General features: G+C 37.2%; 1 protein-coding gene across 1 annotated transcript in view; it reads left to right on the top strand.

The window, feature by feature from the left end:
* EPHA10 (EPH receptor A10) overlaps positions 1-27105 on the top strand; it is a 568155-nt gene that overhangs the window by 403546 nt on the left and 137504 nt on the right. The window contains exon 6 of the mRNA XM_063454942.1: positions 22153-22277. Coding sequence (XP_063311012.1) covers positions 22153-22277 — 125 coding nt within the window. The remainder of the gene's footprint in view (positions 1-22152; positions 22278-27105) is intronic.

Genomic DNA, 27105 nt, shown 5'->3' with positions numbered 1-27105 from the left:
TTATGTCCAAGATGCATTATCTTGCACTTATTCACATTAAATGTCAGTTGCCACAACTCTGACCATTTTTCTAGTTTACCTAAATCATTAGCCATTTGCCTTGTCCCTCCTGGAACATCAACCCTGTTACATATCTTAGTATCGTCAGCAAAAAGACATACCTTACCATCAAGACCTTCTGCAATATCACTAATAAAAATATTAAAGAGAATGGGTCCAAGTACAGATCCCTGAGGTACCGCACTGGTGACAAGCCCAAGCTTCGAATACACTCCATTGACTACAAGCCTGTCACTCAGCCACTGCCTCACCCATTCAACAATATTGGAAGTCACATTGGATGCTGCAATAATTTGCACATGTAAAATATTTTCCAGTTATCTGTTTATGTTGTCTGACTGCAAAGAATCCATTATGGCATACCTACCAAACACTGGCAGGTATGAAGATGGGACAAGAGGAAAGTGGGGGCATGCCAAATTTGTCTCAGTGGCAATGTGCAAGGTCATAATTGGAGGGCATTTTTCATACTGGCTGACTGGTTATCCTGCAAAGGGCTAGGCACACCATGGTTCACTTTTTTGTTCATCACACTCACAGAGACATTGCAAAATCAAGGGTGTCGTGATGCACACGTGCGACGTAATATAGAAATGATAATCAGCATTTAATTATTGTGTTCTTAGTAGCCACAACATCTACATTAATATAAAAAACAAGAAAACTATTGTGGTTTTAGGTTAGACTTGGTCAATTAATTAACAGGACATGTGAATTTACTTGCAAAAATTACCCTCTTTCCACTGTTTATTACCTATAATTCTACCACATTAACAAGAAAAAAAAGTTGCAATAATATGGTAAGCATTAGTTTATATACATAGTATTTCTTTAAATATTGTGTAAATACCAATACATAAAAACACTCTCTATATAAATACCAAGCAATAAAAACTCTGTTTTAATACCACTCGAGTAGTTTCAAATATCTGGTCACTCAAGTTCAATAAGTCAATGGGGTTATCATATACCATATTTTATAGAATTATTGCTTAATTTACTAGTGCTTTCTGTAGTTTACATCAATGTACTCATGTAAGATTTAACTCAGTGACTTTTATGAGTGTAGTAAAATAAATAAAGATGGCTAAACAAAAGATCTTTCTCAAGATAAAAGCATATGAGAAGTTACTAGTATTTTATCTGACATCTGTATTGATCTATAAACTATTTTACTACAATATAAAATATGTATCTAGGTAAACTGGCTAATACCTATTTTATTATTATTATTATTATTATTATTATTATTATTATTATTATACATTATTTGCTAGTATTTATTAGATAGTAACTGCAATTAATGCAACCACCTAGGGGCTATACACTAACAAAGCTCAGAAGGCTCCAGTGCATTACATACTATCCTAATACTTTCTTATGTATTGCAATAATTGATTCTCACAAAGGTCCCACATATTTGCATATATTCAACTCCTCTACCAGACTCTGTCCAAAAGTTTCAAGTGTCATGGGAAATAAAAATTTGCGAGCCACCAGGAATTAAGAGGGGTGGCTGGTGATAAGTGAGTTGCATACTCCAACACCACTATTGTTCCTCCAAAAGAATAAAAGAGATGGTCTTGGACATTGGAATTCCTTGTATGACTGTTAATTTAAAACTACTCGTACCAGATTAGAAATGAGAATTTGAAATTAAAAAGTTAACTTTATATTCATTTCTTAAATATAACGCAGAATCTGATTTCTGATATACATTAAATATCAGTCATTAACTCGTTATTTTCTTTTATTTCATGTCTGCTAAAAATATTATTTAAGGAATGTGTCTCAATGACCGACTGTATTATGAAGCATTCTGATTTAAAGTGTAGAACTTGTCTCCAAAGAGTTTTGACGAGTACGATCAAAGGATGAAAGACTCTATATGACGCTACAAACCTTTAAGGATTAAGAGAGGGATTTATGAGTTCTAAACACTTATAGTCATTTAACATATTTGTTCAGCATATCCCTCCCAGTGAGGGTGCCAGTCTGATTTATTAAAGTGGATGTGACTTGCTATTATAGAAGTACTTACAGGTTGCTTTAATTAATTGCACTCACATTTAGATATAGAATGTGAACTACTGGGAAAGCTACAGAATGTTCTTTATTTGACATTTCATTGTATCACAGTTAATCCTTTAAAACAGCCCTCCTTGCATGTATGGTGCCAAATGTATTTTTAGGATGACAAATATATTTTCCAACAGCTTTGAAATTGGTCAGTGCCATTTTAACCATCTGTCAAGCTAGGCAGTATCAAGCAGAGTCACTAAAATTAATGAAGTTTTGAACATACATCAGACTATGTTAATAGCAGAAATACCTTTTTATCTTTTAGATAAGTCAAACTATTTATTAGATATGTGAATTTCGAGTATGAAAAACATTTCTAAATTGATAGACATCTGTCCATCTGTCCAGATAGAGAGATAGATCTTACACAAGATGCTACCAAGGAGCTTGTCCATGCTCTAGTAATTTCCCACGTGGATTATTGTAACCCTCTCCTGATTGGTCTTCCCAAATGCCATATTGTCCCTCTACAGTCTGTAATGAATGCTGCTGCCAGACTGATTTTCCTCTCTAGTCGCTCCTCTTACACCTGACCACTCTGTCAGTCCTTACATTGACTTTCTGTATCATGTAGGAGTCAATTCAAAGTGCTAACACATACCTATAAAGCACTAAGTAATTCTAGCCCCTCTTATATCTCTTCACAGATCCATAGGTATGCCCCTTCTCAGTGTCTCTGCTTTGCCCGTGACCTTCTCCCGTCCGCTGCTCACACCTATAGGCCAATCACACTTGCATGACTTCTCGCGTATTCCTCCCTTCCTATGGAATAGCCTGCCTACTGCCATCAGACTCTCCCCTAGTCTTCAATCGTTTAACCCCTTAAGGAATAAAACCCATCTCTTTAGTGAAGCTTATGGCCTCCCAGAGTAACATCTACCTTACATACCTGTCTCTTGCTCTCTCCTAAAGGGCAGCACTCTACTCTCTCCTCCAGCTCTGCTTCACTCCCACCTTATTTGATTGCTATTTCCTGTCCTAATGTATTTTATACCCCACCTCCTATAGAATGTAAGCTCGTTTGAGCAGGGTCCTCTTCAACCTATCGTTCCTGTAAGTTTTTTTTGTGATTGTCCTATTTATAGTTAAATCCTCCCTCTCATAATATTGTAAAGTGCTACAGAATCTGTTGGTGCTACATAAATGGCAATAATAATAATAATAATAGATAGAACTACAACGAATTTGGAAAAATCAACAGAAAGCCTAAAACAGAGGCAAGATTTAAATACTGCAACATAAATCACATATTTTCTATCTTAAAAACCAGATGCCTGTTTTTCTCTAATATTGTCACAGTTTTGTAGTTGTCAGACTTTGATAAATAACAACCCATAATTGCGTTTAAAATATGACAAGATTACCATTAGCAAATTGCTTCTGACAAATGGCAGTAACATTTCCTGGCACTGTTGCCAAGGTTTAATGCAAGAGCTGTATTCCCACATGTGCACATGACCTGGTGAAAGCTGGATTCAGTCAGGATAAGGCCAGATCAAAAGGTTGGATAACTGCAGCTGCAAATAGGTTAGACGGCATTGGTTATAGCTGCACCTGCTCACACGTGTATTGTTATTTCAATAAATGACCACACATATTGATTTCTCTGTATATGTTTGTTTGCGCTCTAGATTAATCTTGATTATGAATGATCCTCGGTCTCTGAACAAGCATCTCTTCCCTGCTATTTTATTTGAAATGAAGCCAGTATATTGCCAATGAGATAAACAGAGAGATTTCAAAGAGCACACAACATAACCTTTCGACTAATTGCATGCACTCAAGGAATATATGAATGTTATTTGGGAAGAGGCTAAGAGTCTGTATTTCTAATATGATTCTTATGAAAGTGTGTGGTTTATTCAAATATAATATATATATATATATGTATTCTAGAGTGGACCTTGGTAAGCTACACCGATTATCTGTGTGTATGTCAGAGTCGTCTAAAATATTAATCGGACCGTGGGCAAATCATTTTATTGGGCCCCCTGTGCCCTGTCCCTCTCCCCCCCCCCCCCACACCAGCCCCACTTCCTGGCGTGCAATCACACATTTCACCATGACACAGTGGGGGAACTAAAGTAGAGACGTGCAAGACATGCTTACACAAACATATACACTGACAGATATTTTGACATACGCAAACATACTGACTAAAAAACACAGACAGACATACGGGGACACACACAGACTGACAGACATGCTGACACACACACTAACAGATATGCTGACACATGCACACACACACACACTGACAGACATATTGACACACACAGAAACATCCACTGCCTGACTTAGTGACAGACATACACACAAACTGACAGACATACTGACAAACACAGACACATAATTGACAGACATACTGACACACACACACACTGACAGAAATACTAACACACACACACTGACAGAATACTAAAACACACACACACACTGACAGACATACTGACACACACACACACACACACTGACAGAAAATACTAACACACACACACACACACACACACAATGACATAAATACTACAACACCCATACACACTGACCTCAATACTAACACACACAGACACTGACAGAAATATTAACACACACACACACACACACACACAATGACAGAAATACTATAACACCCACACACACTGACCTCAATACTAACACACACAGACACTGACAGAAATATTAACACACACACACTGACAGAAAATACTAACACACACACGGACAAAATACTAAAACACACACACACACACACACTGACAGACATACTGACACACACACACTGACAGAAAATACTAACACATACACACATACACACACTGAAATAAAATACTAAAACACACACACACTGACAGACAATACTAACACAGACAAACACACACTGACAGAAATACTAAAAAACACACACACTGACAGAAAATACTAACACACACACACATGCACAATGACAGAAATACTAAAACACCCACACACACTGACAGAAGTACTAACACACACATACACTGACAGAAATATTAACACACACACACTGACAGACATACTGACACACACAGACACTGACAGAAATACTAACACACACACACTGAAAGACCTACTGACCCACACAGACACTGACAGAAATGCTAACACACACACACACTGACAGATATACTGAAACACACAGACACTGACAGAAATATTAACACACACACACAGACACACTGACGGAAAATACTAACACACACATGGACAGAATATTAAACACACACACACTGACAGACATACTGACACACACACACTGACAGAAAATACTAACACACACACACACACACTGAAATAAAATAGTAAAACACACACACACACTGACAGACAATACTAACACAGACATAAACACACTAACAGAAATACTAAAACACACACACACACTAACAGAAAATACTAACACACACACACACACACACACACACACACACACACACACATGCACAATGACAAATACTAAAACACCCACACACACTGACAGAAGTACTAACACACATAGACACTGACAGAAATATTAACACACACACACACACTGACAGACATACTGACACACACACACACACAGACACTGACAGAAATACTAACACACACACACTGAAAGACATACTGACCCACACAGACACTGACAGAAATACTAACACACACACACACTGACAGATATACTGACACACATTCACATACAAACACACATGCACAATTTTCACTTTTAACCTACCTCCCGTTTCCAACCTTGAAGAGTGCCTTCCCTGGTGTCCAGAGTGGTGGCTGCGGCAGTTGTGAGTTAGGGGCTGCCTCTCCCGGCCCAGCCCACCTCCTGACTGCCTCCTTGATCTCTCCCGCATGGCTCTATGTTTTCACTGGGAGAAAGTGACGCACGGCCGTCACTTCCTTCCAGTGTTACTGAAGAGCATGGGGCCGGTCGCGCCGTTAAAGTGATACAGCGCACAATCGGGCTCCTGATTACAAAGGCCCACCCGGTGGGTCTTCTTAGTGTGCGGGACTCTGGCTGCACCGGGGGCCCATGGGGGAAAAAAATTAACAGTAGAGGGCAGCAGGGCCAATGGGGCAGCTGATTTTGGGCTCCCCTGAGTATCTGGGCCCGGGGCAGCTGCCCCGTTTGCCCCGCGTTAAAGACACCCCTGGTGAATGTGGGACAAAGGGAGCTATCAGGGAGGCATATATACATTACATGAATTGGGGTCATTATTGAGATGTCTTTTTCTTGAGGTCAGCCTGTATATATGTAAATATATTTTGAATAGCAATTTATTTCTAAGTTTGCACATAGAAACATAGAATGTGACGGCAGATAAGAACCATTCAGCCCATCTAGTCTGCCCAATTTTCTAAATACTTTCATTAGTCCCTGGCCTTATCTTATAGTTAGGATAGCCTTATGCCTATCTCACGCATGCTTAAACTCCTTTACTGTGTTAACCTCTACCACTTCAGCTGGAAGACTATTACATGCATCCACTACCCTTTTAGTAAAGTAATACTTCCTGATATTATTTTTAAACCTTTGCCTCTCTATTTTAAGACAATGTCCTCTTGTAGCTATCCAGCACATAACCTGAGTAATTTGTAAAGGGTATCAATAATTAGTTGCCAGGTTCTGGTCCTGCCAACCTGTTGCTCACAGCTATCCAGATGCCATTGAGCTACAAGGCTTTTAATTATGCAACACAATAATGTATTTTACAATTGGCATAATACTGCCTATTAAACCTCAATACATGCAAACATGGTAAGAACTTTTGTGGAGCATAAGCAAGGTCTGTATGTAATACTGTAGTAGCATTATAAGCAACAAATTAACCTGAAAACTTTTAACAATGCACACTAACGCTAACCCCTGCACTAAAAAAGCTCTTTCTTGTTACTTCTTTAAAACAGAGAAATGCAGGGTTATTTACTAAAGTGAATTAAATGTGAATTTCAAATATACGGCCGAAAGTACTGACATTTAAAAAATTCATCAAGTCATCTGTGCTTTCTATTCGGCTATTTTGGGTTTAGTCTAAAAGTACATTTAGTTGAAATCTCTGCGCCTCTCATTTTAGTTCACTTTGTAACTTTGTAATTGTTAGATGGTTGCAATGTTGTATATGTTATAAAGTTTATAAGACAAAAACAAACAAACCTGTCTTCTTTGGTACAGAATAGAATGGTAATGCCATTATTTACAAAACTGGCAGCTGATATGTCTGGCAATGGTAGGAGTCCCTACCAGTAAATTTACTATATTATATTTAATAGTACCCATTTTTTTTTTATAAACGTTTTTGAATATTTCTAGTTCTACTATATATGTATTAGATATAATTTGAATATGTAACCCTGAAACGGTAATTCAAACAACTCAAGACATGTTTAAAAAACATGTAAGATTTGTCACTGGTTAAGATTAAACATTGGTAAAACATTTTCTAAATTTATAAAAATCTTGTTCATACAGTCTGATTACTTATCCATCAATAGGTGGTTAAGGCTGAAATAAGCTAGCATGTCCCCTATGTAGCATATACACGTCAAGAACTGTTAATAACATGAATTTGCAGTGATGAGCACTGGGAAATGTTTTTATTGGCAATAATTCTATATAATTTTTACTACCAAGTCATGTGCAGGTTATTCACTGCCTACAGCATTTAGCTAGTATGCGTTTGTTCACTTATTTTATAATGTCAATATGATATACAAGTTTAAGATTATTTGTTCTTTGATGGACAAGCATGATATTACGCCATAAATATATTGACAGAATACTCATATTAGTCATGCCACATAAGTATTTATGCAGTCTTTACAATATTTCTAGCTAATATATTATTTTTTTTAACATTTTACAATCTCTTTGAGTTTTCTATAACAACTTTGGTCATTTCTGCAGCACTCCAATTACACATGATTGGGGTAGCAAATAGAAGAAAGACACTTGTGAGACTCAGTCGACATACATGCTGGAAGATACTTAGGTGCAAATTAGACCTGGGGATTCATTTTGTTGTATACTGCAATTCATCGGAATTTGGGCTGATCAGGTGATCGATTGAATTACCAAATTTCGAGCCGAAATGTTACGAATCACAAACCAGCTGAACCGCGCAATGAACGAGCATCTTCATCATTCTGATTCGTTATTCCGAATTCTGCCCATGTGCCAGAATATTTTAAGGGAAAAATAGATGATCGATGGCTGGGGGACAGCCATTAAATGTTGATTTTATTCACAGGCCAAGAGAGGGAAGCATTACAAAAATCTAGATTCATGTTATATATTTACTAAATATATAGTATATAAATATATAAATTTAGATTTGTTTTTACCACTCCTCATTTTCTTCTTTTCTCTCTATTGGTTACTTTTTTCACTTGATCTGTGAACTAAATGGCAAAATGTGCCATCAGTGTACTGTAAAAAAAAAAATAATAATAAAATATATATATCCATACTATAAAATGCATTATTCCATGTCTATATTTTGCAGTACATTGACAGGCTAATTATTACACCTTTTGGTTGATCTGATTCGTTTTCCTGAATCAGTTTTCATTAACAAAATTTGACTGTGGGAGCTGCCATATGGCCAAAATATGGCCATCCCAATTGTTTATAAAAAAAAAAATTGGGGGTGAAGTGGTTCAGTCAAAACAAATTTTGTAACCGTGCTCAAGTCTACTGTAAATCCTTTCAAAGATGTTATGGATCAGTGGCATCCCAATCCCACTGACACTGTATCATAATTCTGAATGCACTCAGAAGAACATTAGTAAAGAAAGATTCAAGGTAAAGATGTAGAGGGTGGAGACACTGAATGGCTGTCCCAAGAAGCACCTCTAGTAGTCATCTGAAGAGTGAACAGTAAAGGTATCTTTAGACTACGATGTTAACACTGCATTTTCTGTGAAAAGACAGTGTTTACTGCATAAAGCCTGAAAGGAAGGATTATACTCACTAGAACAAATACAATAAGCTGTTGTTGTTCTGGTGATTGTAGTGTTCCTTTAAGATGAGACCTTTGCACAAAATGAAACATATGGGGGGCTTTAGTTAACATCATGTTATGTTAATGTTGCATTTGATGATTTAAATAAATGAGCTTTGCTTTTTGATCGGTAAGTTTCCATGACTAATGTTTCCATGACTAATGACTAAAGTGCAGTGGTGATTTTTCCGCATTTGGATTCATGTTTGGTGTAGTGCCTTAGTGTCCATACTTTGTAAGAGTAATAATTAAGTGAAGGGTATAATAGATGTGTTTTATTATGAGCATCCTCAAGACTGTTCTTTCTGATTTTGGCTTACTATAACCTAGCTGGTAAGTAACCTAACAAGGTGGATGCAGATCCTGTGGCTAATCTAATGAAGCATACATTTGGAGATATTTAAAAAAGTGTCTCTTATATAAAGGTTAAGCAATGCGTATAGAAACTGGTGGAATGTTCCCAGTGTTCATTCAACCATGAATCTCCAATCAGATATAAGTGAGCCTTTTACCCTCAAAACCTGTTGCTATTTGAATAAAAGAACATTTTATGATTCACCTGATTCACATTTAAAATGTTGTTCTTCTGTTGAAATAGCAACAGGTTTTAAGAGGAAAAAAAAGTTCACTTATATCTGATTGGAGATTCATAGTTAAAGAGTGTTATTTGTGAATTGTAAATTCAAATGACAGTATTAAAGCAGGAATAAATATCAATTTTGGGCAAGGAGGGTTTATCCCTGGTGGTCTGAGGGTGGGGGCCAACAGGCCTGGCTCCCTTGTTCATGGCGGAACATAAAGTTGCACCTCTGGTAAGTGCACATTACAGTATGGCAGTCATTTAGAAACATTGGAACCACAAGGGATCATTAACTGTGATCAGCACCCACCAGTGGTGCAAATGCTCCCTTGGAAAAGCATAGTCAATCTAGGAGATCTTTTAAGTTATCACTTAAGGGGAATGCTGCTTAATTTACCTTATGGTAGTTCTGGTTTTGTGTGTACAGTATCGTGTACTGGCAGGGGATTACTGGAACAGATAGCCTTCAGCATAGAAGGCCTTCAGCAAGAGACTCCTCCATAATGTTCACAAATTAAATTCTTCATAATTCATTTTGTTTTATTTACATAACATTGTTCACCTTGCTTGCCTGCACTGGAGCTAATTACAGCAGGACTTTGAAAATACACATTTAGCTGGCACCAATTATAAAAAGATGCTTAGTTACAAATATTGAAGGTAATCAGCCACACAGGAAGAGGGTGATAAGTACCTGCTGATATGAACAAAGTTTATTACAGTTTTAATTGTATTTCATTTCATATTTAACTTCTAGAACCCTATTTTATTTGAATTCCTCCTTGACCAAAAAAAAAAAAAATATCTTTATTCAGGCTAGAATTTGTGATGTATTAAAGAATTATTAGAGCCATTTAGTATGTCTGTGTCTTGGAGACATGAACCTGCTTAACAAGAGCCGGTGTTGATGCCATCCATCTTGAAAATGTAAAACATTCTCATCTCAGTAATGAAAAAGCACATCCTCCTAGTCTTTCAATTAAACAGAGACGTGGAATCCTGTTAGAGAAATGGGAGGCAAGGTAATAACAATGTGTTGTTGATTAGACAGCAGCACGTAGACTCGCAGTTCAGACTGTATTTCACCCTTTCACTGCTTTGCATGTACTGAATACTAATTGGACACAGTTGAACATTCAATGTGCAGCTCACGTCAGATGCCACAGAGGGCTTTTTCTGTCTTTGGAGACAGATTGATTTATTTGCGTTTGATGCACCTATTGTCAACAGATAAGATAGGTTCCTATGCATTAATGGATTCTATGTGTGTGTTTTTTTTTTTTTTATATATATATATAAGAAAGTGGGTGTGATGCACAAACATAAGGCAAGAGAAGAAATACTTCTTGTAATATTGTGTTTCTGTATTACAATTTTTTTATAAATTTACCTTAAAATAACAGAAATGAATGTATTGTCTTCTGACACAATATAGACATACATAACAAAGTGTAAAAAAAACATGATTGACGCCAAGTTTTTTGCATTTATCTCTATTACTGATTTAATTTCAAATTATGAGTTGTTAGTAAATATCATACCTTCATAAACATTTACAAATTAATTTGCATATTGGTTGATCACATGTTAAAAATACACATTAAGGCTTTTTTTTTTTACATGCAATTTTACGCTTTACTTACTGTGCACATTTGTATTGATTATTTATTAATAGCACCATTATATTATTTTTTTACAATTACTTATTTGGATTTCAACTGTATAGTTAGCACATGCCATCAAACTGACCATATTTTAAGTGGAAAAAGATGCTATGTGGAGCAATGATCCTATAAGGAGCAAATGCTATGGAAAGCATTTTGTTTATGTATACAGCATTCTAGTTATGCACTCCCTTTACTCCACCTTAACCACCCAAAATTCTAGTCAGGTACTCCCTCTCAGCCAGACACATACCCAGCCACATACTCTTCTGCGCCATCAACATACCCACATGTCGAGTAAGGTACTTTCTCACAGATACGGATATTAAATACATGAAGTGAATCAACATAGTAAAGGAGTAAAGTATATTTCAAAGAAGAAAAACTACCACTAGAGGACATTGTCTTAAATTAGATGGGCAAAGGTTTAAAAATAATATCACTTTACTGAGAGGGTAGTGGATGCATGGAATAGCCTTCCAGCTGAAGTGGTAGAGGTTAACACAGTGAGGGAGTTAAAGCATGATTGGGATAGGCATAAGGCTATCCTAACTATAAGACTAATGCAAGTATTTATAAAATTGGAAAGACTAGACAGACTGAATGGTTGTTATCGGTCACCATATTCTATGTTTCTATGTTTCTATACCCAGATGAGTAGCCACTGATTCACTCCAGTCTTGCAGCATCTGTAGTGTCCATGACCACTTCTAGTGTTTTACTTCTGTCAGCCCCCCATCATTGATTCTTGGTCTCCTTGAAATACTGGGTTCTCAGGTGCAGGCCCATTCAGTAATTTAAATGACCATATAGAGGAGAATGGCCGGATAATCAGTCCGAAAGGACAGAACAGGGGGTAACCCTACGTGATGAGGAGGAAAACAAGAGGAGAACGGAGTCTGTCCTGTAGTGTATACACCGTATATCATTGAGAAAAAAGTTAAAAAATCATAACTTTATTAAGTAACATAAACTGAACTATGTACAAGGGGGGAAGGGGGAGATGGGAGACAGGGAAATAAGGTGCAAGGCACCTAAGTTAAAATGTATAAATCAAATACCACTACCTAACACTGGTGCTTGGGAAGGAGAAACTTGCACCAAAGTATTAAAGTGGTGAAAGACCCACAAAAAACTTATCAGGTTACGCAATCCTAAGGTTTAGAGCTCTCCAGTCAGGTTAAGAAATCCTGAGGTTAAGAGCACTCCAGGGCTAGGATGCTACCTACATCAAGGTCTATTCAAATACCTGTAAATGGTGACAGAAACCGCCTATATAGAAATATATATATTACTCGCAACCAAGTGAGAGCACAACGGGCCAAGATTAACCCGTAAACCACCGCCTATCAATATCGGCAAATGGTCACAGAATCCGCCTGTAAAGAAGTATATGTTGTGCTCAAACCTTAATTACGAGCATAGCGGGGTTGGATATGTGGTACAACACTGCCTACGTGACTGGTTGACAGTGGTGACGAAATCCAAATATAGAGATATTGTACTCAAATCAAGGCAAAAATATCGGGATATGTTGCTAATAGGATCAGTATGTCAGTCACTGTCCAAAGTGTAAACAGATTCCCGTATAAAGATTAGCAATGCTTGTGGAGAGATATCCCCATGGTGAGAGCCTAAAGTGGTTTGGATGTTACAGTACACAACTGCCGATAACAATTGTTGCAAAAGGTGACGGGGACCGTCTGTAACAAAACTTCTGTTTGACGCAAGGCTACAATGACGAGAAAATGTTGCTAATGGAATCAGTGCGTGGTAGGTAACTGTCCAAGATGCAAACAAATTCCCGTGTAATAATTTGCCGTGCTACTGGAGAAAAAATCCCCAGGGTGGGTAAGGAAATTGTCACAAAATTAACAATGACCAAATTAAGTAAGGCAGGTTCAGGATAACCGGGTTCCCCCCAACATGAGAAAAGGTATGTGTAGTACACAGTAATCTGTACCCTCCAACTATGCCTGTAAGCATTTAGAGAGTTTAATTTCCCAGCTAGTCTTATCGGGCCGGGTATAGAGTAAAAAGGAATGGTGCCTTCGTGGGCACCAGGTATAGGAAAGAAAGATATAAGGAGGTTTAAGAGATGGTACAGGGCTGAGTACACGAATAACAGTAACCCATACGGGTGATATGTACGGTAATCGTCTGAGGGGGAGTCCCAAAGGGAAATCAATGTAGATGTTAGGTAGTAGAGGCCCGGCTGTAAAGTCCAGTGGGGCGGGTGATAGTCTCACCCAAAGTAGGTCCTAGGTCGGTTTAACGTTGACAGGGTTGGATATGGTCTCCCAGCTGTCTAGCCCTGTACCATCTCTTAAACCTCCTTATATCTTTCTTATTTAAAACGTGGTCTCCATCTCCCACCGTTGGCCCCCAATAACACAATGGACACCTTTTTAAGTGGATAAGGGCAATGGCCACAGCTTTATTAACCATCACATAACATTCTAAAACCTCTCAGCTGTTGGGTAAGAGCCCAACAGACAGTTCTCAATTACATTTTCCAAGAGCCCAGCACAGTAGTCACTAGCCATCAGCCCTGTGCGAACTGTAATCTCCCCAGGTGCCACTTTTCCATACTTCTTCTTTTAACTGCGCTGTTCAGGGAACCTGCCAGCTGTGACAATAAAGAAAACAAATACATTTCAGTCAGGGTCTCTCAACTGGTCCTGCTGACTGGTAAGTCCCCTCCCCTCTGCTCCATGTAAAACTCCTCCATATCTGGAAACATCGTTGCAACTTTTAATCCAGCCCATCAACCATGGGCAGCAGTCATGCTCCCCCTTTCTTATCTGTCCAAGGGGAAACCGTATAAAAGATTTTGAATGACAGGAAAGTTTCCTGAAACATTTTCTGCGCTTACCTTTCTTATTACACTTATATTGGTTAAATGGTGGAACACATTTTAATAGTAAATGAATTACTTATTAGCACATTAACATTTTCTTGGAACAAATACAAATTTAGAAAGTATATAACTGAAAATGAACACAGGCAATATATAACTGAGTACAATGTAATGTAGCATTAATGTATGAAGAATAATTCTGGGACACAATTCTAAAGTTGAAGCAATTGACACAGATATCAGTGGAACGGCCCCGTGAGTTGCTTTCATTTTCGAAATTTACCACAGAGTCAATTTTTATCTAAAAACATTTACCGTAAGTGCATATGCATAGATACATTACCATATTTGTATTCTTGATTGTTCCTACAATATAACCTTTTTTTATTTTTATTTACAAAAACTAGTCAGATTTGAGGATGCAAAAGCCAGGTGATACCAAGTTGCAAAGGTGCCACCAGGGTCTCAATTAAACATGTAAACTACACAAAGCAGCATTTCTATTTCGTTATCTAATTTCCAGTTATTTTCTCAGAAACTTTACACATGAAAAACTTAAAAGTTCAATTTAATATTTTTGGATGAGCTTTCCAAATGATTTCAAATTTTTGAATAAACTTTTAAAATAGTTTAATACTGTGAACAATATTTTAGTTTTGTAAGATTTTCCTATTTTCAAAAAAAAAAAATATTTTAATATGTTTAAATAATAATTTCAGATGTTTATCCAAAAATAGTAAATTATTTGAAAAGCTTGTCCAACTATATGAAATCAAGGCCTTGGATACATAAAATAGATTCAGGATAAAATGAACCCCTTAAGGACACATGACATGTGTGACATGTCATGATTCCATTTTATTCCAGAAGTTTGGTCCTTTAGGGGATTAAAGGCACTCTACCATAATCACTGATACATATAATACAGAGAGTTATTTTTAATCTGAATAGAAATGCGTGCAAAAAAGTAATATACTTTATAGGTAGCTTGCAATATTCCTTTAACCCCTTAAGGACACATGACAAGTGTGACATGTCATGATTCCCTTTTATTCCAGAAGTTTGGTCCTTAAGGGGTTAAATAACGGGAAAAAAGAGAAATCTAATTGTGAAGCATACCGTGTTTATTTTTTTACTCTGATCTGTTTGGTGCATTTCTAAATATCCATATAATGCTGTTTTATTTTTCTTACATCAAGTGGCCCCAAATATTTGATCTAGCATATCATGCATACATTTGGGTTTTCACTTTTAACACCAATGCTCTTAGATCTGCACAGTACATATGATTCAGTCTTTATACAAGCTTCTCTAAGCTTTTGGTTGTAGAACAAGGAAGAGAGACAACTGTTTTTTACAATGCCCCTCCAGCGTCCCCTCCGCCTGTCAAAGTTAATTTATCAGCATTTCAGTTGGTTGGTTTTACTTTACTTCAGTACAGATGCTGAAGTTTTAGGGCAAACCCTGCTAGTTGGAGGATTTACAGCTTCGGTAATACAGAGTTCATAAAAAATACTAACTACAAAGCGTATTTCACTTTTTAAACGCAAGAACAACTTTAGCTGGGCATCTACCTGAGACCTTGTAAAATGTAACAAGTCTGTTAATGATTCATTTCAGAAACATGTCCTTAAATATAGGTGAACAGTTCAACTCTGACCTGGAAGAATTTTTGGTGCAGAGAATGTGGCAGCAGAATGATGAAGGGAGACATTGAATTTGATATATCCCATTATAATAAGTGCACGGCTTCATTTTCTGCTTGCCTGCCTGTTAATCAAGTTTCGTAAATTTGACGTGGATCGTTAGCCATGAAGGTTTAAATCATGTAAGAAATGAAAGCCATTTTTAGCAGGAAAGATGATGGACACAGAATTTGCTTTCTAGCCGAATACATTAACCCTTTTGTTAGTGGTGGTGCACAGAAATTTCATACAACATAGGCCTTTCTGGAAATATCTTTCCAGTCTTTTCTGCGTATAAAAAACAAATATCTTTAAAATGTACTTGTATTTTGCCCGTCATTCCTACACACACACACACACACACAAACACACACACACACACACAGACTTTAGCTAATCTAAAAACCCTTGTTAAACAGGTAGAAGAATGAAACAGTATTACAGCGAGTGTTCCATGTGCAAGAGCTATGACTTCCTTTGTGCTAGCAAATCAAGTGCCCACGATCGGTCACTTCTTTCATTTCACTGGAAGTCAGGAGGTTAATTTCAGCTGATGCATTTTTACCTGGAGTGGAAATTGAATCTCTCTAACAGTAGAAGAGGAGAACAGCCAATGCGCTTTTATTGTCAGTAGGATTAATTGGTATACTTACCGAAATTATTTGAGCACAAATCAACTGACTAGAAGTCATAAAACTTTACTGCTAAAAAGAAACAACAGGTGAGAGACCGTAGTAACAGTCATCGCAATACTGCCAGTTAGAAACGAGATTCACTTAAAGTGTTACGGCAATGTATTTTGCTTTTAGAAGTGGTAATGGAGAAAGTAAGCTGGCTGTGCAGGATTTTAGGTTATAATACTGCAAATCTGGAGTAGTTATACCCCGGCAGATGTGCCCTTGGCATCCCGGGACTCTGTCAGTTCTGTGCATATTCTACATCTGTCGTCAGCGCACATTGCACTCGGGCGACAGACATAATTTGCTTCTACTTGTGTCTCCACTCTCACCTCCCTATACTGTCTGTTACTTTAGTTTTTTCCAAGCTTAACGTAGAAAAATTACATAAATATGTAACATATTTTCACGTTGAGTATAATAATCTGAGAAGGATGCTGAGATAAGCCCTCTGTGTGATGAAGGCGAGAAGGAGACATTATATGCCACAAAAATATAATATAATACCTGACTATATGATTAACTATATATGCCAATACTTTGTATTAATATATGAAGTTGTTTAGGGGTAAATCAGGATATCAGCACCAAAATGATAACATAGAATGGCATCAAGAATATTTGACCTGTTAAACATATGTACTGACTTAACCCCTTAAGGACACATGACATGTATAACATGTCCTGATTCCCCTTTTATTCCAGAAGTTTGGTCCTTAAGGGGTTAAAGGAACACTATAGTTTTAGGAATACAAACCATTAAAAATGAAAAAAGTGATTTACTTACATTTTTCCTGCACTCAGGTTAAATCTGCACTCTTTATCTCCCCACCTCCAGTGATGTCCTAGAGAAGGCATGGCCCCTTCCCTGTTGGCCCAACCCAATGCTACTAATAGAGGATTGGGGACCTAATACATACACATGGTGAGCTTCTGCATCACGTGACTGTGATTTACTCAGTCAGTGCAGCAGAAACACCTCTAGTGGCTGATAAAAGTGTATTCTTTGGTATATTTATATTCACCTCAAACATACATAACTAAACAAACATGAGAGACTTCCAGACTTCCAGAACAAATGTGTTTGCTTCCCATAAATGCTTTCGTGGACATTTGGGGCAAATGCTTCACAAAGAAAAAATGTGCTGCTAATGCATCGATTACATGTCTGTCGTGCAAAGCGGGGGAATATAATACACTCACCATGGTATCGTAAAAAGCATTAGAGGTGTGAAATACTGTGACCAAAATATATAATAAGAGCAATGAAAAATATAATATATTTCTAATATTGCTTTAAAAACATGAAAACGCATTGTGTGATACTACCAAATGTTTCACAGTTCTTTCAGGGTGTATGTGGGTTAATTATTGTGTTTACTGGATCCAGAGACAAGAAACAATAGTTTATGTAAAACAAGTATCTTTGGTGGATTTTTCATAAATGCAAAGGCAAAATCCATCTTTATAGAGGATATTTAATATCCCTTTGCAGTCTGTCATGTGCTGACATGTTTGTTCTGTAAATCCCATTATCGTATTACATGAAATGAAGGTTTTCTTATATAAAATCTCCATGGTAGAGGCAGCAGCTTATTTCCATTATCTGTTGACAAATGAGATTTTAGTGTATCCCATTTAGAAAAGAAGCTAGGTTAATTAGATGGTGAGATAAATTTGCTACCGAGAAATGTATTTGAAAATATATTCTTACTGGGGAAGGATGTTTTACCACTTGCTAAATATATGCCATGGTGAGTTTGTTACCAAAGCTGTGTGTGTGAAATGAAATTGTTGGTATGTAAGTCAATTTCTCCACCGCATTGACAAATTACGTGGAAGATGGATGTTGGAGATAGAAATTGCTTTTCAAGAAATGTGTTTTGGGGTCTGGAGTGCATTTGCCCAAGTCAGAATAATGCAACAGCAGCAAACATTAATCCTAATCAGATGGTATTTTAGAACAGCAGTTTCGTTCAAAATGATCATGTTGTTGTTTTTATCCTGAATTATCTGAAAGACCACATACTTAGTATGATGTTGGATTTCTCCAAATAATGCATGGAATTTTGTACATACTGTATTGGGAGCATCTCTCAATAGCATTTCTATAACATGTCTATAAGCACACAATCTGTGGTGATCCATACAATGTTTTTAAAGCCTTGTTTTTGGTCACATGGTCAAAATATACGACTGCCCTTTTATCGTATTTGTTTATTTTTTTGCACTTTGTCTGTAGCCATTTGTACATAATTTGTGGTTGTACACATTATGTGGTTCACTCTGCATGATCTGTGTTCCTTTGTGGTTGATAGTTCATCATCTGTGGTTTCCTCTGTATGATTCCATTATATTTAGTTCCCATAAGAAAATATGGTTATTAGTTTCTTTAGAGGTTTCTCTGCCAATAGTTCCAATTTTACATTGCCCCCTGATCTGATCACCTTATTTTCACAGAAATCCCTCACTGGCACTAGAGATGAGATGAGACAAAAATAAAAATGAATGCCCAGGTTTCTCTCATTTGAAGCCATTCTGAAGCTTCTGCTGTTACCTTTCCTAATTTTTAAGTGTAGCTCTGTACATATCTTATACATCGCTGCTACCTCTACTGTGAAAGGAATACTATGGATAAAGCATCTTTCTCCTTGTAGGAGATGGCCCCATTATTTCTTGGAGTTTAGGAAATAATACTTTATTATTGTGCAAGACTCTGCCTGTTTTCACAATTAAATTAATAAACTTGTTCCTATTTCACTAGCGTTCCTTCCTGGAGCTTATAAAGTTATTCTAAGACTATCCTTTTCACAACACTTCTCATGCTCAGCAAGTCCTTTAGCCATTTATATTTGGTCTGTGCATGATTTGTGATAATTTATATCTGGTCCAGACTTCTTTGGATATGGTACTTCCTTTAAAGGGACTCTCCAGTGCCAGGAAAACAATTCCTATCCCCGGTTGCTGAAGGGGTGAAATCCCTTTCAGTCACTTACCTGAGACACCCGCCGATGTCCCTCGGCGGTGGTTTCGGATCGCCGCCGCTCCTCCCAGTCATTACATCGGCCGGTGGGCGAGACTGATCCCGACCGCCGGCCGCAGAGACCTAATGCGCATGCGCGTCAGTGCCGCGCATGCGCATTAGAGCTCTCCATAGGAAAGCATTGAAAATTCTTTTCAATAATTTCCTTTGGGGAATTGAGCGATGCTGGAGGTCCTCACACAGCGTGAGGACGTCCAGCGATGCTCTAGCACAGAAAACCTGTGCTATGAAGCAGGAAGTGCCCTCTAGTGGCTGTCTAGTAGACAACCAATAGAGGAGGAGTTAACCCTGCATGGTAATTATTGCAGTTTATGAAAACTGCAATAATTACACTTGCAGGGTTAAGGGTAGTGGGAGTTGGCACCCAGACCACTCCAATGGGCAGAAGTGGTCTGGGTGCCTGGAGTGTCCCTTTAAGTTAGATAATGGTATAAAGCGGAATAGTATAATGGTAGAATTAATTTGACCAATTCAGTTAAATCTTTGTGTATTTAATAAAAGAAATGGGTAGTGTAATATGTTTTCATATTAATAGTACACATCAGCAAGTGGCAGATATGCAATTTTGTTCCATTGCTCTTTGGCTGCTGACATCAGCGTATTTATTGCAAGTGCTGGAGCTGGTAATGGGCAAAACTTTGAGTTCTAGAAGGAGGTTAAGTCAATGCAAATCTGACAGAAACCACAACATCAGTAGTCATGAAATAAAAAACTGAAGATGTAGACATTTAATTTTTAAACACACTGACAGGACAGTGTTGGTTGGATTCATAAAAGTATGTTCTGTCAGATTCCATCACTCTTTGGCTGAAATGAATCAGATTGCAAAATTGCTTTCAGGTTCTTTCCTAGGTAGAGAAAATGTTAAGTAATTGCTATAAAACTTTGAGTTATGGAGAGTCGACAAAGGAACATGAAAGAGCTGCAATAGAACATATTACAATGTGGTTATAATAGGAAATAGCACTACTACACAATTTCAAAATTAGTGAAAATACCCCAAAATATTTCAGTCATCTTTGCATCATGCCATCGCATCAAAACCATGCAAAAGTTAAAATGCATTTAGTAGTGAATGGATGTAAATACTAATAATGGATATTATTAGGCCACACTTACAGTGTTCCTGCTTGGCGACAGAAGTATTACAATTACATTATACGAGAATGAAACGCATAATAATAATACGTACCACATAGTACGTGTATGTCAAGCCTCAGAAATTGTATTTATTTAAAATGTAGTAATCAGAAATGGAAGTAAAATGTCAAGTGAGTGAAACCATATTTGTACTCCTTTTGGAAGAGCCTTATTACACTTCCACTCGCTCTAGTTACATAGTTACATAGCTGAAAAGAGACTTGCGTCCATCAAGTTCAGCCTTCCTCACATATGTTTTTGCTGTTGATCCAAAAGAGGGCAAAAAACCCAGTCTGAAGCGCTTCCAATTTTGCCACAAACCAGGAAAAAAATCCTTATTGACCCCAAAATAGCAGTCAGATGTCTCCTTGGATCAAGCAGCTATTACCCCACTAATTAGAAAGTATATCCCTGTATGTTATGTTTTTGCAAGTATTTATCCAATTGCAGTTTAAACATCTGTATAGACTCTGACAAAACCACCTCTTCAGGCAGATAATTCCATATCCTTATTGCTCTTACTGTAAAAAAAAAATTTCTTTGCCTTAGATGAAATCTCCTTTCTTCCAGCCTAAATGTGTGACCTCATGTCCTATGTATAGCCCTGTTTATGAATAGATTTACAGGTAAAGGTTTGTACTGGCCCCGAATATATTTTTATAATGTTATCATATCCCCTCTCTAGATTAGCGTAAAAAGGGATGTAGGCTTAGGAGGTATCTATATGTAGTATACTGCAGACTGGAACGCAGTCTGTCTACCATGATTATTGTGGTGAGTGTCAAAAGCATCTACAATATTAGCTACATTTGAAGGACCCAGGATTAGAAGGGGAGGGGGGTGCTTTTATGCGCCATCCTAAATAGGCACTTACAATTATTACTATGACGGCATTATGTTAATTTGAATGCAGAAGAAATGCTAAAATTGTTGCTTAAATCATTTTGATGTCTGCATTCTATAGCTGAAAATGTATATAGAACCCCTTCAAAACATGTCTTTCTAATAAAAAAATAAGTAACAGGTAATGAGGGAGAGTGGGCATATGCTCAATAGTTTGCATTCTGGTCATTTCCCACCCACACCGATGTTCAGAAATGACTAGCACAGCATTTCATCTAACGTTTTAGGTGTACAACTGATCTTTGACATAGTAAATAGTGCAATTGTGGATTGGCCTTTACGAGGAGACTAATATTATTAGGAACTATTCTCGTGAAAAGCATTTCTGAGAAACATTCTTATTTTATATCCATGGTTCTCATTAATATTCTTTCAAGAAAACGAAATTGGAGAGTTGCCTCTTAACATCATTTACTTACTTAAAATCCGTGTTTGTTCATCTTCTTTTCAGCTCTGTCTTTGATCACTGACATCCGTGCGGACAAAGTCGACCAGAAAAGTATCACGTTGTCATGGCAGGAACCAGCTTACCCATTTATCAACAACACTGAATACGAGATCAAGTACTACGAAAAGGTATGCAGGGCTTCATTAATTTGATAACTTGTGACTGTCATAAAAGGTTGTTGAGGTCATTTAGTTATAGTTACTTTAGCACCAATTTTTACCTTCAGAGTTTAATCAAAAGAATAAACAAGGTTGCTATCAGACTGTTTTACTAAAATATAATATTTAATAAATAAGACTTCTGTGATTGCAGGTGTTATGAGCATGCAGCATTCCTAAATCAAGTTTCATATCCAAGTGGTTGTCATGGAGACCATAAATATTCTTTTATTTTGCTGGATAAGCCATAGTTATTGAAATTGGATATTATACTGCCATGCAATTAATAACACAACTTCCTCCTACACATATAATTACTGCCATTGTCAAGGTGTGATTCATATGAAAGCAATGCTTTTTAATCAGGTGTAAAAGCTTGCATGTGAAATCTCAAGACATAGGACCTAATGTCGTGGTAGAGCACACTGAGGAATAAAAAAAGCCTAGCAAAAATGCTTAAAAGGGAATATTAATAGCACAAAATATGGTACTCTATAGACTTACTAGTCATTGAATTACTACAAGAAGAAAAGGTCAGACTTAGCAAACCATCCAAAAGTCAACAGACTGCATAGATTCCAGACACCACTTCCAATCTCTGTAGAATAGATTTACTTGTGGCATCACTTGTGCGTCTCGACCATATAGCAGTCCAAAAGGTCACTGCAAATATAATTCTGTTGCAAATGCATATTTCTAGGGGTTTTAGGAGAATAATAATTTAAATGTTCGTGCTTGATTCTTTGATTCTTTGATTTGTTTTTCATCATGCTATTTTATAACTAAGGAAAAATTTTGTTCGGTAATATGCTGGTTTTAACTAGTATTTTGTGACTATTTTAAAGTTTTTTATTCTTAGTTCTTTGGTGGACACAATTAAATTGCAAGCTATGTGACACAATGGCTCATTATGCCTGAAAACTGTGCTCAATCGGAATGAAAGAGCTGGCTCACACTTTTAAAATCTAACTAAAATGCTAATTAAAATGCACTGCACCTTGAAAGTAATATTTGCTTCATATTCATTTTGCCAAAAGATATCTGTGCCTTTTTATAACTGCATCTTGTACGGTGAAGTAAGCATAGAATTGCTTCAATAGAAAATCTAATGTCCAACATATTGCAGTTGCGACCAGCGAGGATAACAACTGGAACACACTCAGTGTTATTCACTAATGTACAAATTGTTTTGAACTCTGTTGAGTGTAAAGTTCATATCTTAAGCCAAAAATATCATAAGTGAAAAAAATATCCCAATTAACTATACATGTAATTTCATGTACTTTTCCTCAAACTCATTTTGAATTCTAATTTACACATTAGTAAATAATCCTAACTGGTATCATTTTAGTCTTGTTTATCTTGTACCACTTCATTGAACTTCTTGTGTTTCAAATTAACCAGTTGTTAACTGAACAGCTTCAGATAGACATTAGGTATTTAAAGTGACACTATATAGACCCAGACCACTTCATTGCATTGAAGTGGTCTGGGTACCATGGCTATGTCCCCTTAACCCTGCAATGTAAAACATTGCAGATTCGGAGCAGCCACTAGAGGCACTTACTGGCTTCTCACAGAGTTTCATTCTGCTTTGCATGAGGATGTCCAGCGTCTTCAAAATCCCCATATGAAAGCATTGTTTTAAAGCACGGTGCATGCCCACATCTGCATTAGGTTCCCCCATCGTCATGATCTCACTGGAGGAAAGATGAAGGGTGCGTCTGGATTCCAGCGACAGCCAGTTTAGCTCTTTTAGAATGTCACAATGGTGGGTCATGTAATTACATTGTAGCACAAAGCAGGAGAACAAGTTATACAATGTAGTGCGTTTATTTAGGTGGGTGAGGAGACAGATCTAGCACCGAGGGATCTTGGTGCTGGAAACAGGTAAGTGATAAAAATGCTTTTAACCCGTTCAACACTGGGTAAGGGGAGAATGGCAAAGGTAAAGTATAGATTTTGGAATACAGTTTGATATTCCTAACCTTAAAGTGTTCCTTTTAGCTACAAAACTGTAGATCTCACTATTTGTAAAATACCATGGTAGCTATTCCCTCAATTCTGTCTGCATTCTGCTGTGGAAAAAGCTATATTCTCCATAAACAGCACCAATTGCCATTTTTTTATACCCAGAAGGTATATGCTGAGCTCATCAACTTGCAATGTCTTGCCAAGTCATGGATTATACAAAATCAAAATACTAAACCACAATCAGTCATTTCAAGTTTTTGATAAAAGGGCTAACATAATCCATAAAATTCATGGTTTATAAACATATACAACAATAGAATTTGGAGTCCTATCAACATGACATGATTACATTAAGACAGAAACACGGTCCTCTCAAAATGAATACGTCCTTTAGTTATGCAGAACAATAAACTAATTAGCTGTGACAAGCTGTAGCTAAATCAATACTGAACCTTTTCACATTATGTATAATTGTATTTCCAAGGCATAACTGCATATCCAATTTGAGTTGAACAAATCAAATATCATAGCGAAAGGTCTAATCATGGTGGATCATTTAGAAAATGAGATGGCCTTAATTTGCAAGAAGAAATTGCACTGCCAACCTTTCAGAGGATCATGCATGTAGATGACAAATATTGTTAGTGACATGCAGAATTTTAAATCACCCAAGAAAAAAAAGTGTTGCCGCTCTTGAGGAATAGAGTGTAAAGGTGGTTCTGCAATAGCCTAAAGAATGATAATCAAAAATAATGTAATAATAACTGTTCACATTATGGTGATGCATATCCTGATTTAGCAAGAAGGCATTACCTGTGACTGGAATTCTAATTTAAAATAAAAAAAATAAAGGCTTTTATATTATTCTTCATTAAACTATTAAGTACTCTTGATATGCTCCTATACCTGGCGTTTTTAAAATAAAAGGGAAAGTTTCCGTCATGAGTCCTTAAGGGGTTAAAAGAACTAGGAAACGTACTTGTTAAAATCTGTAGTTATGGATCTTCCATGATAAAACTACCACTGCAACAACATTCAATTTTATCTTGCACTACATCGATTGCTGTTGACAATATCAGCTTGGGAATTACTATGAACAGAATGAAAACTATTGTAAACTATAGACATTTCTATTCTATATTAATCCCAGCCTAGGGTTGTATCAGGAATAACAAGTCCAAATTGGTTTGGTGGTACTACAGTGTTAAATTCCCAATATCCTACTGGTAAATTTAAGAATGAAAGGGTGTTTAGAGAGCTTTGTGTAAAACACATACAACATTTAAGAGAACTAAGCAGATTAGATGCTTCAGTAGTAAAGACTCAAGCGCTGGTGTTTGTACTTTGCTGGCTAAACTGAGCCTTTCATCTTAAGAAAAGCAGTGCCATTAATTTGGACAATAAAGACAATTAGAGCCGTAAAAAAAACAACAAAAAAATCTATATATATATATTACATAAAGAAGAAAAAATAATAATAAATAAATATATATATAGTATTTGAAAGAATGGACTGCGGTCAGTTTGTTATTTAAATTTGTTTTGATGCATAGTTGGGAATTTTGTAATTGGTGTAATTTAGGTACTGTTCCAAATATCATTGTGACAGTTTTGTCAGTGTTTAGGAAGAGTTTGTTTTTTGCGATCAACTTTTCTACCTCTGTGAACTGGTCTTGGAGCACAGCCTCAAGCTGTGGTAGATTGGGTTTGCTTGTGTAAATTACTGGGTTGTCTGCATACATGTGTACAGTTGAGGCTTTGCAGATATTAGGCAGATCATTTATGAATAATGTGAATAATAAGTGGCAGAGTATGGAACCTTGGGGAACATCACATGTGACTTGGAGAAGGTTTTTTTTTTTTTTTTACTTTTTTTACCTCTATTGGTCACTTCTTACTTGTTCTGTGAACAAAATCCACATTTACTGACTTTCCCCAGAATTCAGAATAAGGGCCCAAAATGACCATGCATGACCATTCGAAATTTCAGTTAGTTTGAGATCCGGTTACATTTCAGGATGTAGCTCAGCAATTCAACCGATCACCTGTTCAGCCCAAATTCGGATGAATTGCAGTTCAGAGCAAAATCAATCTCCAAGTCTCATGACAAAACCCTAATGCATATTTGAAAACAAAAAGCAGTTAAATAGGGGGCAGGGCCTGACTGGCATGGAGGAGAGACGTGTATTGAAAGAGCTCCTCTCCTATACTGACTAATAAGCAGACTTCTGCCTAACCTAGTTTGATTTTGGTTGAATCCAGGGCTTTACCTGCTTCTTGACCCAGCTGAAAATCCCTGCAGGGCTCAAAGATTCGACGTGAGCTCATTTGTGGCACGTCTTGGACCATGCGGCCTAAGTCGCAAAAGGCGGGAGCAGCGGCCCATCTCCTGGACTGGGGCTACACGATGGCAATTAATGAAGAACAGATGCATTGTTTCCCCCTCCCCCTGGACTGGTGGGGGTGATCCCGGTCCATCCCTGGGAGGATGCACTTACAGAACAGGACCATTGGGTGAAACCATATCGGCTTCTGCAAAATCAGATGACTCACCTAAGATGGCGGCTGCCACGAGGATCTCCAGCAACACAGGAGAAAGGCAAGATATCTTGTCCAGACTGGACAGAATCTTTAAAGATTTCTGGCGGAGAGTGGAGAGCAGGATGCAGCTCCCTCCCTCAAGACAGCCAGGTAACTACTCCACGCCACAGCCCATTCATACCCAGCAGCAGCCTGTGGCTCCAGCAGTGCACAGGACCCCAATACGGCGGCGAACCATGAAGAGCTTATCCATCCAGCACAGGAAAGCAAGCAAAAAATTTTA

The sequence above is a fragment of the Pelobates fuscus genome, chromosome 1, assembly GCF_036172605.1.
Source record: "Pelobates fuscus isolate aPelFus1 chromosome 1, aPelFus1.pri, whole genome shotgun sequence".
NCBI classification, from domain to species: domain Eukaryota; kingdom Metazoa; phylum Chordata; class Amphibia; order Anura; family Pelobatidae; genus Pelobates; species Pelobates fuscus.
Note: the sequence above shows the minus strand (reverse complement) of the source record. Positions and strands in the feature narration are given on the sequence as shown.